Source organism: Monomorium pharaonis, chromosome 6, assembly GCF_013373865.1.
Source record: "Monomorium pharaonis isolate MP-MQ-018 chromosome 6, ASM1337386v2, whole genome shotgun sequence".
NCBI lineage: Eukaryota > Metazoa > Arthropoda > Insecta > Hymenoptera > Formicidae > Monomorium > Monomorium pharaonis.
The window spans coordinates 21,829,724-21,846,703 of NC_050472.1; the positions used below are offsets into that span (position 1 = coordinate 21,829,724).

The 16,980-nt window shown below is 25.4% G+C and overlaps 1 protein-coding gene across 1 annotated transcript; it reads right to left on the minus strand.

Annotated features, from left to right (window-relative positions):
* Positions 1-2,243: 2,243 nt before the first annotated feature.
* LOC105831767 lies at positions 2,244-16,335 on the minus strand. Its single transcript, XM_036289081.1, has 24 exons — positions 16,075-16,335; positions 15,272-15,742; positions 14,389-14,856; positions 13,813-13,996; positions 13,456-13,612; positions 13,281-13,362; positions 12,438-12,841; positions 12,074-12,351; positions 11,610-11,812; positions 11,152-11,451; positions 10,993-11,062; positions 10,391-10,612; positions 9,179-9,215; positions 8,491-9,121; positions 7,377-7,829; positions 6,463-6,643; positions 6,239-6,392; positions 5,657-5,738; positions 5,144-5,526; positions 4,685-4,962; positions 4,254-4,444; positions 3,521-3,784; positions 2,593-2,659; positions 2,244-2,520 (listed from the first exon to the last, which is right to left on the minus strand). The coding sequence occupies exons 2-24, from the start codon at positions 15,739-15,741 to the stop codon at positions 2,365-2,367; spliced, it is 5,715 nt and encodes a 1,904-aa protein (XP_036144974.1). The 5' UTR covers position 15,742; positions 16,075-16,335; the 3' UTR covers positions 2,244-2,364.
* Between the last annotated feature and the right edge of the window lie 645 nt (positions 16,336-16,980).

Here is a 16,980-nt window from a genome sequence, read left to right on the forward strand (position 1 = left end):
TTAATAGCTCTTGATAAAGTTTCTGCGTAATACATACAATTTTCTGAAGCAAATTAATCTATAATAGTTGTAAAATCATTTATAACATTTTATTAAAAAACAATGGCCTGAAAAAATTAGTGGAGTATAATAAATTCTTTAAGTAAACCATTTTCTTATTTATCAAATCATTTATTTGTATTGAAGCTTTGCAATTGTCTCGTTGAAAATTGTAATATTTTTAATAATATTACTTTAATTAAATACACAAATCGAGTTTAACAGTTCTGTAAATTTCTGCAATTAAATTTGTATAAGTTGATTATCATTAAGATAATAACAAATCTGATATGTATCTTTTTAAAGAATAGAATATAATAACAAAGAATAGAACACAAAAGAATGTCAACATAATACGCAATGTTTAATATATTGAAATATCTACGTAATGCTAAAACATCTGATACTTTTTAGATATATTTAAAATAATCTTTCTGTCGCTTGCAAAATACGTTTTTAATTTTAAGATTAATCAATGTTTTACATAATTCGTAAATTATGATTTTATCAGCATCAATTTATTTTTAAGTAATAAGTAAAAAATATTATTTTATTCGTAGTTATAATATTTTTTCTAATTAGTTATATATTATTATGTCTCCTTAAATTTTATTTTAAAAACTAGATTTAATATTTAAAAAAATGAGAATTATACAAATTTTGTTTGCAATATTTGAGCGAGACAATTTTGGGAATTAATATTTCTATTTTCATAATTTTCGATCAAGTTATATGTTTCTTTCTTACAATTAAAAATCGCTTTAATATTTAAAAAGATAAGGATTATATAGACGAGTCTTACGACCTTTGAGCAAAACGATCTTGGATATCAATTATCTTATATTCTCGAATATCAATCACAACTTACAAGTTGTGTTTCTTTTTAGATTGAAAAATGATATATGCTTTAGATAAGAACAAAGAAAGCATAGAATTTTTAACGTATTTCATTTTATATGAAAAGTTAGGATTAATTGGCAATAGTGATGATTATTTAATCTCTTTACTTATCTGACATCTAAAATAATTTGGGTAAAAAAGTTGCATAAGTTATATCTATTGCAAAATTGAATAAATATAGACATGATTTATATAATCTTTTTGAGAGAAAGTTTATATAAAAGAAATGTAACAGTAAAAGAGATATATAAAAATATATTAAAATTATATTAAAATATAAAAAATATAAATATTTTATACATTATGTAGACATGTATCTAATATAATAATATTGCAACAAGCAAATAAACACTATAAGAAATTAAAATAAACTCTAAAATTATGATACATATTATATTATAAATATATATATATTGTAAATGTTTATACAGTAAATGTGTTATTCATAGCCATAAAATAATTAAGCACATTTATTAAATAATTTAAAATTAAATAATTTTACATACAATATATTTCAATAAAATGTAATATTAACTTATTTTATATTCTTTTTTATCTAGAATTTTATAATAATACTACAAATATTATACTCTGCAAATTATTTTATCTTATCTGCTTAATGATATTGTGAAATGTCAGATTATTGGAATTTATGTTCATTGTTGGATACGTTGGATACGTTGAATAAATATATACAATTATAAAAAAATAATAATAATGTAATTAAATATATAATAAAAGATTAATGAATTACGTTGTTATTATTAGTTAAATTATTTGCGATAAAACTATATTATAAAATTTTATTTTATTACGTGCAATATAATATAAAAATATAAAAAGTATGCACGTTTAAAAAAATTTTAATATTCTAAATTTTGTTAAATTAAAAATTAATGTAAAAAAACAAATTAAGAATTGTGTAAAGCATGGTTCAATAATATTAATATGAAATATACAAAATAAACACGCAACTAACAAAAATTTGCGATATCATAAAAGAATATGAGATTGCAAAAATTATTATTATAACTGTCTTAATAAAGAAACAGTACTTCTTTTAACATTTATATAAAATAAGTATGTTATAATAATTTTATTCTTTTTTATATATATGTATTTACGAAACATGCGTTGGCGCGATGAGTTAGGAGTTGGACTCTCGAGCTATAGATTAGAATTTGAATCCAGCCGTTCTGCGATTTTTCCCGCATTAGATTATAACTTCCCGTTAGCAGGATTTTCCTAAGAGCAGCTGCTAAAAACGAGGAAGCACAAAAGACTCACAAATCTACGTCACAGTATATGTGTCACTGGTGGAGCTTTGTATAAAGACCACTTCTGGTTTATTTTTATTATTTTTATTATATATATTTACAATTTGTATAGTTATTTCATATACATTTAAATGTAAATTATATCCGATTATGATATATTATTGTTTAATGTATTGGTAGATTGTGCATTTTCCAATGCTTCCCGGAATTTCGACAAATTATATTTCATTTTGTCTAAGGTTACTTTTCTCTCGTTTAAATATGCTTGTATATCGATCGAATGTTGTTCAGCTAATATTTTTATCTGTAACAGAATATTTTATAGATAATGCAAATAATAGTTATAACAAAATGTTAAATAATAATATAATCTAACCTTATTAATTTCCTCTTCTTTGAAACTATTGTCAATAATTCTTTCAAGAATAGATAGCTCATTAATACTGTAAAATATATTAAAAATTGTTTTAATTATTATTAAACATAATTCCAGATAACACATGTCTAAAATATATCGCAAAAAGTTCATTATTTTTAAGATGTTATTTAGATTCTTTCTCTACATATATTTTTTGAATAATTTTGAAACATATTTTAAAAGCTAAACATTTGCAAATTATAAATAGAAATGATCTACATATTTAAATTCTATTTATATTTGTTTTATATTTTATATTATAGGGAATGCATTAATAAAATTTACATATTTTTACATGTAGAATTTAAAACAAAAAATGTTTAGTAAACACGGAACTTAAAAATATTTTTGATAATAACAGACCATGTTCTCTTACTTGAGATTTTTATTTTCTTTTATTGACGTCAATATTTGATATAAGCTTTATTTTTCAAATTATTGTCTTTTTCTAATTGCTACTGTTATTTTATTAAAAATATTACTTGAGTGCTTCTAAGTATTATTTTATTTTTAACATTTAATAAATAATAAGAATAAAATAATATCTCGAAGCATCCAGGATGTTTTTGAACGCAGCCCAGTATTTTCTTATTCTATGCAATTTAAACAGTATTTGTGTAATAAAAGCCTATTATTTCACACAAAAAATTTAAACATGGTTTTCTTATAACTACATAGAGCATCTCTTGTAATGATAAGCATGGCTCAGTTCATATCTCAACAGATTTTTGTTCTAAGATCTACATTCACAGATTTTTTTCTTGTTTTTACAAATACTACTCTCAAGAAATATGTAATCTTTTCATGACGCGTCCTCTATAACATATAATTACATTATCCATAGTAGATAATTTGTATAATTACAATATAACATAATTTTACTTACTCCTCATAATTATTAAAAAAAAATTCAATTGCTACATTAGTAGTTGGAAAATTTTTTAACATGTTATGGAAGAAAAAGAAGTAGTCTTCTGTATTTTTGGAAACAAAATTTAAATGTTTTTTAAGAATTTGTAAATTCTCTGAACAACCAAAAAACGGCGTTTGAGATTTTGTTCTCTGTTGTGCTTGTAAAAACTGATCCCACAAAGATTCATTCGCTTTTATTAAACCAAAGCAATATAGCGATTCTTGTTGAACTATTTGCCTAATATGGAAAAATAAAAGTAATTAATAATAATTAATTTAAAAAGTTTAATTAACAAAATTTTTTTATTTTGTTTTTTATTTTCTAATAATATGTAATGCTATATAAAAGATTATTTATATTTAATTAAATTTATTTAATTTGCCTAACAAATTACTACATAATATATATCATATTTTTGCTTAACAAAGTAGCTATTTTTTGTTTAAAATAAAACAACGTTAATTCATAAACAATGTGTTGCGCAACATACACATTAAATCGAATTACTGTTCTGTCTTTCTTAAAATCAAACAAAAATTTGACAGATTAAATATCTAAAAATAATGATTTTAGAATCTAGTAGTACTTTGCGAATAAACTCTTATATTATTAAAATTGGCTATAAGAAAATTGGTATTGCTATGATACATCTCTTAAAATTTAAAAGTAAAAATTTTTTTAATGTATGTTTGTTAATCAAACTTACTTATTTGCGATTGGATCTTCCACGTATGCAAGCAATTTAGAAGTAATTTTTGCTTGACATTTCGAAAATCCATGTACACAATCATATTCGTACAGATCATTTCTAATACTTTTAGTAAAAATATCATCACCAGGCTTTTCTTCAAAATCAACACGCTCAAATAGCTTACGCATTAAGTTTAATAAGTATGGCTAAAAAAAATATTTTATAATGTTTACGCTACTTGCATTAAAGATATTTTTGTAATTTAAAAATACATTTAAAGATAACTTTTTTTCCAACATTTGTCTAATATTTATTTTAAATAATAGAAATTTAATATTTTACAATTTATTTCACAAAATTAAAATTTTCTTTTTTTAATTACTTTAATAATTAAATTAAATTATTTAGTTTTCTTAATATTATTAATAAAATGTAGTATACTTTACTTTAAGGATTGTTTCTCCTTCAGATAATCGCAAGTAGTCAATTAAATTTGAAAAGTTGTACAGAGCTCGGTACCATGGTGCAATGTCAGTTTCACGCGACAAATAATTTATAATTTCAACAAAAGTAGTAGGGTCAAGTTGTTCAGTCTTCATCATGTAGTAAGCATCATCGAGAATTTGTACACGATTCAGGACTGCGATCTTATCGTAGTTATCAGAATTAAGAAAAGCAGCAATTTTTTTCCAATTGGTTGTATCGTAATTCACACGATAAAATCCTTTTTATTTGGATTAAAGACATGTAAATAATTAATTAATTAAACAATCTACTTAATATTTTTAACTTAACTTATACTTTTATTTTAATCACTATTAACTTTTTAAAAACATAATGGTATAATTAAAAAAGCAGTAATTTAAAATAAAATTAAGTATGTATGGATATAAAAACATATTTACCTGTCAGATGTTTATTTACAATAATCCAGTCATTAATGTCCACTCCTTCAATTGTTGTACCCTCGTCGTACGGTTTTAGCCAATGGGTGGCTAATGTAGACGAGAAGTCCAAGTTACTTTGCGTTGCAAAGTTTAAGGGTATCCACCATGTCTCATTTCCTTTATCGCTGTAATTGGTTTTTGAATATTTCAATGTTTCCTGTGTCACCTTGATTTCGCCTGTAACATAATCTCGATTGACCACAACGAGAGGATACCATGCCTGCTCGAACCAAGTATCCATTACGTCTTTTACTTTAAAATTATCATGTGGTACATCCGACTCATCAAGGGCGTCTTGTAATGCCTTCCATAAATCATCTGGTGTAGCGCTGCTGTATTCACTAAAAATCAATAACATGTGTGTATTTCAAAATTGTTGATACTTTTAATTTTAATTTATTAATTTCTTTTGCGCGTGAGAAGATTATAATAAAATTATAAATATCTCAAAAATTTGTTGTATATACTGACTGTGTTTGAAGGTATTTTATCAAACCATTTCGAAATACATCCTCTCTCAAGAAATGTGATGCCATATGTAGAAGAAAAGCAGCTAAAAATGAAAAATCAGATATAAAATTATATTTTTAAAAAAGCAAACAAATATATAATAAGAAATAAACTAAATAAGATTTATATTGATTTACATTTTTAGTCTAAAATTTATAATTATAATTTTATTTTAAATATTTAAGTTTGTTTAAAATAAATACAAATAATTAAATAACATATGTATAACATAGAAATTCATTTTTAATAATTTCTAATGGTATTTAATAAGTTAATAAAATTATACTGCTTTAAACCTTCAGAATTTAAAAAAATGTATTTCTTATTTTTGTCTATATTTTAATACATTCAAAGCTTATTAAAATTGATAGTGGACATTTAGTTTGTGTTTCCTTGTAAGTTATATATTAAATTCTTTATTAAAATGTTTCACTATAGCAATTTTATAAGTATTACTGTACTTATAAAATTGCTATAGTGACTTAAGTTGTCATACGATATAATAATTATTTTTATATAATTAGATATATACAAATTTCTTACATTTTCTGTAAGTTTTGCCAGAAAATGCTTCAAAAACGTTTTGGTGACCAGTAATATTTACATGAATTGGGTTGTAAAAAAGTAAATCTGTATATAGCATTTGTTGTTTAACGGTTACCGTCATATAATCCATCAATCGTTCTTCTTTGAGAAACTGAGAAGACCAAATTTACATTTAAAAAAGAAAATTTATAATATATTTTAATTACATAATTTATTGGTACCTTGTCAGTAATATAGTATTTTAGGTAGGTCGATATGCCTTCGCTCAACCAAAGATATTTCCACCAAATTGAGCTGACTAAATTTCCAAACCATTGATGCGCTAATTCGTGAGTAATTGTCATAATATCGGCAATATCATTAGTAGTATGTAAGCTCTTGTCTTTAAGAAGTATGCCTTGTCTTCCAATTTTTATATACAAATAATAATATATTAAGAAAAGAATTACACGATGTGTGTGTTATATAATATTATAGAGAAGCAATTATTAAGAAATATTTTGTGACATCTAAATTCCTATTTATAATACAGAAATATGCAACAATTTTATTATAATTTACCTTTGAATAGTAAAATTTAAAAAGCATTGTTATCTATTTATGAAATTCTCACGAGATCAGATTTATTGGAAAGGAAATGAGCAAAGCAAAAAAATACGGCGCACATGCGTATATAAAAGAAATTAAAAAGTGTATACAAAATAAATCTATTACGTTTTATAAATGTCAAACTGCGAAATAGATTTAATAAATTAAAACGATACAGAATAGAAATGTGTATTTCCGTATTAAGTAAGGAAATAATGCTTCTATATCTACAAAAAAATATATAAAATTTTTTCTCTTATTCAGCTCTTTAGTTAAATAAAAGAAAAATTAGCTTATAAAATATATTATTAAAGTTTATTTGACAAAATCCGGGGGAATTCTCTCTCTCTCTCTCTCTCTCTCTCTCTCTCTCTCTCTCTCTCTCTGTGTGTGTACAGGTTTAAAAAACATATACACATACATTGCGAATATATACACAGTTCAAAAAGCCTACTTGTTAAAATCTTTTCGTGAAAAAATTAGAAAAATGCGTATTTTGTAGAATACCTTCGTAATAATTTTTTTTCAATAAAAAATTTATACTCACTCATAGACAATCATACCCCAGTTTTCAGTGGCTCTAGCGTCATAATATGGAATGGCAACATGATCCATTTTCGGTACATGGACGCTGCTATTGGTGAATTTTTCAAGTTCCTGCGTTGCCTTCTCGATAATATCAAGAGATTGTGCAGCATGAGAAAGAAGATGTTTTGGACCCCATATTTTGACAGTACCATCCAAATTTGAGACATAATCATAATCGCCAATCATAAATCCTAATAAATTAGTAGACATAATAGGAGTTGCCTCAAAGTATGTCCATAATTTTCCATCGGCTTCATCGATTTCCGATCGCGTGGATGGCATATTCGATAACGCTGTATAATTAGGATAGTGCTTGATGGAAAATTTGAAGGTTGCTTTTATGGCAGGTTCGTCCCAACACGGAAATACTCGACGCGCAGCGGTTGGTTGAAGATGTGTTACTGCTAACCATCTATAAATTTGTTATAGTTTACTTCAAGTTTTAAATATAAAATTTGTGTTGATGTATAAGGTATATAGATAAAAACTTTCAATAATGTAATAAATGACATTTTATTTATAAATTTCCAAGTTTTTAAGTTTCAATTTTTATTTAAAAAATATAATATAATTCATGAACAAAGTGGTATGTCACGGCATCAGTAACCTTCTTTTAATTGTAAGAAATCAATAGATCTTATAAACATATAAACGTTTAGTGATTTAGTAATCAAATCAATACAGATAATTAAATATTATTTAAAATAATTACACTTACTTAACACTCTAATTCTTTTGTTTAATGTTTTTTTGTTTAATGGTTTTATGCAAATTTTAATTGTTTGCATCCTTATATGTTAAATGTATGTTTAATACATGTTACATAATATTAATATATGTATAATACATGTCAGTATAAAAGTTATAATATTAAATTTCTAAGTATATTTTTAAAAACGCAAAAAATTAATAAATTTGAGAGAAATTTTCTTTGTTATACAAAATATCAATTAACAAATATTTTTTATCTAAAGATGTAATTTGCTTTGTTTATAATATTTAATTTGTTTTAATTAATTGTAACATTAGTATAAAAATTATTAATAATTTAAACTTTTAAAATAACTACTTACACCTTATCTCCTTTGTTGTCAATATAAAATCTTTTATAAAATCCGCGTTGCCAACTATTTTCTGGATCTATTACGCCCATGAAAGTAAAATGTAGCATGTAGATTCCAGGATCCAACGACTCCTCAAATCGTAGAGTCAGAATTTGAGTTAGAAAATTATATTCATGTTGTTTTGGGATATACTCCAATTCAGAATTCACGTTGTTTACTCTTTTGCGAATAATCTTCGTTAGTGATTCGTTTATTGTGAGTTTTAAAGCATGCAATGCGATAACATTTGTCGGTTCGCGCACTTCGATATCAATGTTTGTTTCGCCATTAGTGAAATTATTTTCCACAATATGAGGTATTAGTTTTATGTCGTAATGAATGGGCACAATATGTTTTGGTAAACGAAATTGATTTGTTTCAGAATCTTTTACCGCTTCATTATCTATTGCTTTATTATTTTGAAGAAAACCGGCTTGGCTAGTAACTATTAATAAGATTAATGCCAATGTACTTTTGACGATTGCCATAATGTAACTTATGCAATGATTAAGCGTGCGTATATTGATAAGACTGACGAAACGATCTGCTTCTCGTATATATTTGAACCGTTTTATTTGCATGCCATATATATAGATATATGCTTAGTTATTAAAAAATGTTTTAAAAGAATTTCAACGTCATCACTTGACCGTGTTACTATAATGGCATAAGTCTCCAATTTTGCTGCTTTGAATCTTTTAGAAAAGCATCTTTCTATATAAAAGATAATAAGAGACTAATATATCTAGGAATAAAAAAAGTAACTTATTGAAAAAATATCACAACAATTAAATATTACTTATCTAAAATAATACAGAAAAATATAATAATTACAAAAAATAAAAAAGAGGTAATAATAATAAACTTATATTAAAAAATAATACTTTAAGATGTGATATACAATGTTTAATTAAAAATGTATTACATATGTTAAATTAAATAGTTTATTGTTACAATTTATGTTCTTTAGAATAAAATAATATAAAATTTTCACAATTTTAAATAATATTTTTAATCAATTTAATAAAATTAGCATTTTTAAATAAATAAAACACTTCTGCTTAAAATGTGTTAAATTACATTATTTAATCTTTTTATTTTAGAAAATATCATTTAAACGATTATTATATTAGTACTTCGAAAGATTTTTATAAATATCATCGATTTACACTTATTATTGCAACATTTTGTGTTAAATATTTTTGTTTTTGAAGAATTAATCTTTATTGAATATGTCTGTTGTTTTTTATAGCTAGTATTTTTTTGTTATTTACATATTATGTTATTTCTATATATGACGCGTATACATAACGTTATGAATAACAGCAATAATTTTTTACATTTTCTCTTAATAAAACGTATTGCGTCACGTGTTTACGTGATAATCTTTAAGTGAGTGTGTTTCTGTAAGTATAAATGTGATTGTATTTAACACGATATGATACATCTTCCTATATACTATGTACTACGATAAATCTATATCTCTTCCGATGATGACAAGCAAATATATAATGATTAGTTATGACTTTTCTTGCAATGTGATAAAGTATTTATTAAAAAAATACATACAATTAAAATTAGATAATAAATAAATGAAATACATTTCTACATAATAGATTTATTAGTTTGTTTTATAAAAATAAATAGCTATATGCATGAGTTTTCTGTCAATCTGTTTAATCAGTCTGTTAATAGTGTAAATATATTTTACAGTAGAATATGTTATATAGTGTAGTTATTGGTAGTAGTTGTTTTTAATTTATTAATTTATCTGTTTGAATTTAAATGCATTTAAATATTTTTCTTATACTGCGCAAATTTTATTTACATAATATTATCAATAATAATTATAAAAATTCTTTTTATATTAATTTTCAATAATATTACTGAAGTTATTGATAGAAAAATCGATATTTGAATTTATTGGAATGTAATATTCGTAGATTGTAGAGATGGCTGTAGAGTTCGAAATTTCATGCTCTAACCACATACGAATTTTGTTTACTATTGTTTCTATCAACTCCATATTTTGTTCTTGGATATTTAATATTTGTGGCACTTTTATTCCAAGTTTACCTAAAAGTGTTTTTGTCTGAAATAAGATATTTTAAGTATTATTTTACCTTAATATATAGGACATAATTCTATATATAAAGACCTTTGTATAATGCCAGACAACAGCCAATAAAAATAAGGAATTAAGAAAGAGAGAAAGAGAGAGAAAGAGATTTTCTCTCTCTCTCTCTCTCTTTCATTATTCTCTATTTTTATTGTCTGATACTTAACATTGTACAAAAGCTAAAATTCTACATAAGCTGCAAGAAATTTATTATGTTACATAAATATAATATATTATATAATATTTTAATATATTATATATACGTATAGTAAAATAAATTTAAATAATTTTTTTTGCATTTTTGTATATAATGTTAAGTATTACATTTTGTCATTTTTTAACAAAAACTGTACCTTTTCGATTTGTTTCCTAGATACAACATTCCAACTAATATCATGTATCAAACTTGTCGGATCGTCTACGCTGTAACAAAATATTATTGGCCACATAATTCTGTTTGAAAGAATGTGCGAAGCGTGCAATTTTCGAAACATTAGACATAAGATTATTACATAGCTGTAAGTCTATCCCAGTTATTTGTAATAAAATCTATCACCATATCAATATTTGGAAAATCTCCATTTAATACTGAGTAGATAACACGAGGAATATCATTCTTTGTTAATGGTGAATCTTCTGATATAGTCATATTTAAAAATTTTGCAATAATAGTCTGATTCTTGGAGTGTCCAAGGCAGTACAATGTTAGTTCGGACATGTTTGTATACATATACAGCAGCTTGTTCCAAATAGTTTCATTTGCTCGTTTTATACCATTACAGAACATCCATCTTTTCTTCTGGAATGTAGTTCTAAAGCAACGTTTTTAAAAATATATAAAAAAATCTTTCTCTTTCTCAATATTATTTACTTTTAGCAAATAGATATTTAAAAAAAGAGATAAACATTTCTAAATAGAAAATTATAAAACTATTTTTTTCTTTTTCTATACACGATATTTTATATTCACCTATTTGTAAGTATCATTGAATTTTCTATGTAATCAAGTAATTGAACATGTGCTTTCCATAAGCATGTAGGGTCATTCAAGACGCATGCATCCTCAGAAATTGTAATTCTCGTTAAATTTTTGAAATAATCATCATTTGGGTTCTGTAAATAATCCTGTAGATGTGTTTGTGCTATGGCAGTCATCAAGTAATGGATGTACGGCTATAATTATTATATAAATTATATAATTTAATTAATTATATATTTGTATTTCAAAGTAATTCAGAGCATTTTAGAAATCAATTACTATTACAAAGACGTAAAAAGTATGTGCAAAAAGTATTTTACATACAATGTACACAATTAAAAATAATTTTTAAAACAATTAAACATTAGTTTTATTCTTAATTTTCTATGCAGTTGTTGCATCTAAAACACTTATGTCTAAAGATTTATATTGTAATATGTAAAATAATAACTTACTTCAAGCATTTCACCTCCTCCATTATAAGAAAAAAACTTGGTTGCATATCGCAACGTTTTAAACAATGAATGCCATACTACATAATCAATTTCACGTCGCAGATATTTCGTGATATCCATGAAAATTCTAGGATCTAATTTATCCGCGAACATAAGACGAATTGCGTCATTAATTAAATTTGCGCGATTTAATACATGTATTTTTGTGTAATTCTCAGAATTCAGATAGCCAGCAATTTTCAACCAGTTTGTTGTGTCATAATTTACACGATAAAAACCTATATAATTTTAATATAATGACCCTTGTAAGTATTATGGTTACTCATAATAATAAAACCATTGTATAAAGATGTATAAATCTTACCAGTTTGTTGAATGTTCACGATAATCCAATCTTGCGGGTCGATATCATCGATTATAAGCTCTTCAGTTTCTGGTGATAACCAATGCGTGGTTAAGGTCGACGAGAAATCTGGATTTGTGCGAGTTGCAAAATTTATGGGAATCCACCATTTCACGTTCGTAGTGTTTACGTTATTGATGTTTTTAAGTGTACGTATTTTTTCATACGGTTGAAAATATTCCTGTGTAATTTTTATTTTTCCGGTATGTTGATCTCTGGTTACTGTAACGAGAGGATATCCTTTCTGTTCTATCCAGGTGTCCATTACTTCTTGAATTTTAAATTTGTTTTGAAGTACCATTGTTTCATCAAATGCACCTTGTAAAGTGTCCCATAAATCTTCAGGTTTCGCTACGCCGTATTTGCTAATAATTTATTTTTTATATAAATATTGAGTTCAAAATTATCTAATTATTACAGCGCTATTTGTTAATTTTTATAATAATTTATAAAATATAAAATATAGATTTTATGAAATAAGTTTACTACTCAAAAAACTATAATATATTGCATTTTGATATTTTGTATTATACACAATAATACATAGTAAAATAATATAAATTATACACAATAATACATAGTAAAATAATATAAATTATTATTCAATACTGTTATTGATATTATTATTCAATACGCTATAAATTTTTAGATTTATTGTATTGTATTAAATAATTAATAATTATGTTATATTGTAAAAGCTTTTATTTCAATACTGAAATATTAGTAAATTTATAGTCTGAGAACATTTTTTAAATAAATTTATTTTTATTATATTATGATATAAAATTGTAACGTTTTACTAACTGTTTATCAAGGTATCTGATGAGACCTACGCGAAATACTTCATCAGAAAGGCAATGTGACAACATCCGTAGAAGTAGAAAAGCTGAAATAACAGCAGAATATAGATCTGCGATTTTTTTACAAGTTCTGATTTTCAGCAAGTTTCTATTCCTTGTTAATTAAAGAAATATGTTACCTTTCTGATTGCCTTGTGAAGAACATTTTAAATTTATTTCTCCAATAGTATTAGGCTTTAAATTAAGAGGTTGCGCGTGCTTAAAACTGTCCATAATAAGTATTGAATTCAGTGTTTCCACAATTAAAAAATTCGTAATTCTCCAATCTTTATATATCTAAATAAAAAAATGATTTAAAATATATTTAATTGCATTACGATTAAAAAAGTATTTTTCTTTTTAACAGAAAAAAGTCATAGATATAATAAAAAATTGTTATACAATAAAAAAGATGTGTACATCTTTATAGCAATGTAAAATTATAAAATAAATAATATAAATAAATCCCTTCGTGAGCTTTGCTGTTAAATTTTTACCTTATCAGTAATGTAGTATTTAAAATATTCAGCAAGTCCTCCATTTAGCCATATATCAGTCCACCAAAAGGGACTAACAATATTACCGAACCATTGATGGCTCGATTGATGAATGATATTCTCTGCAATTCTGTATAATGTGTCGATTGAACTACTATCTGTATTGTACAGTATTGCGGTTTCCCTGTAGGTAATGATTATAATATATATACAAAATGTACAAATAGAAATCTTAGTTTATAATTTATATTTTAGATTAATCGTACGTTATTGTAACGTATATTATTTATTGAATTAAGGTGTTGTAGAACCCTGACAAAATTAAAAAATAAAATATTTTTCAACTATTGTATATAAAATTATTATTTAAAATAATATTTAAATGTTTTTTTATAGCTGTCAAGATAAAAATTTTTAACTGCACAAAATTATTGTAATATAATTTCATAAATAAATAGCAAGTTTTTAATACGTCCAAAGCACTTACAAAATATTATGCCATCGATATTTGATATATTGCAATGCTTCCGTACACATATTATTGCATTTCTACGCACGTGAACGTCGTGACATTACCTGTAAGTGATAAGCCCCCAACTTTCCATGCCTTTATTGTATCCAATAACATATCTGTCAGGAAGCGCAACGTGATCGATTTTGGCCGGCCGAACGGAATTATTGGTATATCGTTCCAATTCGATCGCCGCCTTCTGGGCAACTTCGTGGGCAAAACTCGCTGAGGAAATTACGTTGCCTCTGCTCCAGACGTTGATGGTTCCATCGGAATTCCTTATATTACGAAGATCGAAGATTAGGAAGCTGACTACGTACGTTGATATGACGGGCGATTCTTCAAAATGTGTCCATATCTTTTCGTCTGTCTTGTCAATTTCCGACTGCTCAGAAACCGGTGTGTTCGAAATGGCTGTGTAATTACGATGATGTTTGATGGCAATCTTAAAAGAGGCCTTTAATGCCGGCTCGTCCCAGCAGGGAAAAGCTGCGCGCGCGTAAGTTGGCATGAAATTTGTCCCAGCAAACCATCTGTTAAAATTTCAGCTATTATTATATTGAAAACAATAAATTATATTTTTGTTTATTGTTATTATTGACGTTTATATCTTTATGTTACCGTTGTATATTATTTTCTGCGGATATAAATTTAGAACCAGAGTTAAAGAAAAAGTCTTAAATTTAAAACATGTAATTTAAGGTACAATGTTTTACTTCTGTTTCGATTTTTATTATTTAAAAATATTTCAGTTCACACAGTGTTTAGATTTTTCTAAACATTTAAAACGTTTAAAGCTATTAGAGATTTTAGTTTTAAACGCGTGTTTAGGGGTTTTAATATTTTAATAAGTAAAATATTTTTAAAAGGAAATAAAACATTTTAATAATATAATAAAATTCAATATTTCTGTTTTAAGATTGCAATAAAACAAACAATTTTACTTACTGCGTATCACCTCCATTATTATTGTAAGAACTTCTATAAAATCCGTATGATCTGTCATTCAATACACCAGTAAAGTTCAAATATAAAATATAACGTCCAACGAGTAATTCGTCGTTAAAATCCAGAGTTAATAAATCGGTCACATTGTTACTGTACATGGTAGGAATGTAATAAGTGGATTGTTTTTCATTTTTGAGTTCCAGAAGAGTAAAATCTATTATTAGTTTCTTTGCGTGCAGCGTGAGAGTTTTTGTCTGGTTCAGAATCTCGATGTCGATGAATATTTCACCATCAAACTTAAAATTGTCCGGTGTGAGATGTGGGTTCAATTTAAGATCATAAAACAATGGTTTTGTATGATTAGGTAATTGATAATTAATTTCTTTGTCGTTGGGATTTGAATTATGAATAACAGCAGCTTCTGTCGCAATGAGTGCAAAAGTGTAAATGTAAATAATTTTGCACAACATTCTGGAAGAAAATAATTAGTTTACAATTTTCAAAGATATTATCAGAATTTTTTTATTAAAAAAGAATAATGTATAATTATTACAAATTTAAATGTGAATGCTCGATGTATTCAATTGTCACATTCTCGGACATCAGTAATTTAAATTAAAATAATTTCACAAAATAAAATAATTAAAGCTTTTGTTTAAAATAATGCACTATAAGTTGATAAAACTAAAGTTTTTGAAAATATTATTTTACACATTACTTTTTTGAAATATAATAATAGATAATATTTTAATTTGACTTAATGTTTAATATCTTAATTAAAAAAAACTTATGCGTGTATGCACCTTGTATTCACAGAAACGTAGTCTTGCGTTATCAAACAAGCGTGAATGTAACACTGCAAAGTATAACAAACGTAATGTGAAAATGTGTCTCCGCGTCAAAACAACTAACGTGACCGTAGTGTTAATTAAGCGGATTAGGCATATTAAGCAATAGGTAGGTATCACGTTCAAGGTTGAGTTTTTACATAATTTCTACAACAGAATAGTAACTTACAAAATAAAAACAATATTAAAACTGTTTGATTTATTTTATAACAAATTTCAACAAGTAAAATAATTTAAAAAATATATCATTTATAAATTTTATGACATTATGATGCGGACATCAAAAGTGTTTATATTATCGTCATAATAATCTTTTTACAAATTAAAAAAGTATAATATTAAATTATTTACATAATTTTATTTTAAATAAATCTTATTTGTTTCAAGTAAACAAACAATAAGTCTATTTTTAAAATATTTATTATGGAAGTATGTCATAATAAAGATGTTGTTAAAAAGACGGGGAGAGTCGGAGAGAGACCGGGAGAGACGAGGAGAAACCGGGAGAGACGGGGAGAGACGGGGAGAGACGGGAAGAGACTGGGAGAGACCGGGAAAGACGGGGTGAGACCGGGAGAGACGGGGAGAGACCGGGAGAGACGGGGAGAGACCGAGAGAGACGGGGAGAGACTGGGAGAGACCGGGAGAGACGGGGAGAGACGGGGAGAGACAGGAAGAGACGGAAGAAACCGGAAGAGACGAAGAATGTTTCTATTGTGTTTAAATTAAGGTAATAAGAAAAATAAAGATGGCTGTTATTTTATTGAAAAAAAGGAACTTATTTAAAACAGTCTTTTGAATGGATTTCTAAATCCATGGCAGCTTTTAGAAAAAAAAGTTAGAAGTACGTGAATAAATGAA

Excerpts from the sequence above, each read along its gene's own strand:
- LOC105831767 (XM_036289081.1), bottom strand. The coding sequence starts at position 15,741 with ATGTTGTGCAAAATTATTTACATTTACACTTTTGCACTCATTGCGACA. Across the intron at positions 13,613-13,812 it reads AATACTACATTACTGATAAG|ATATATAAAGATTGGAGAAT; the intron begins GTAAAAATTTAA and ends TTTTTTATTTAG. Across the intron at positions 12,352-12,437 it reads CGTGAACATTCAACAAACTG|GTTTTTATCGTGTAAATTAT; the intron begins GTAAGATTTATA and ends AAAATTATATAG.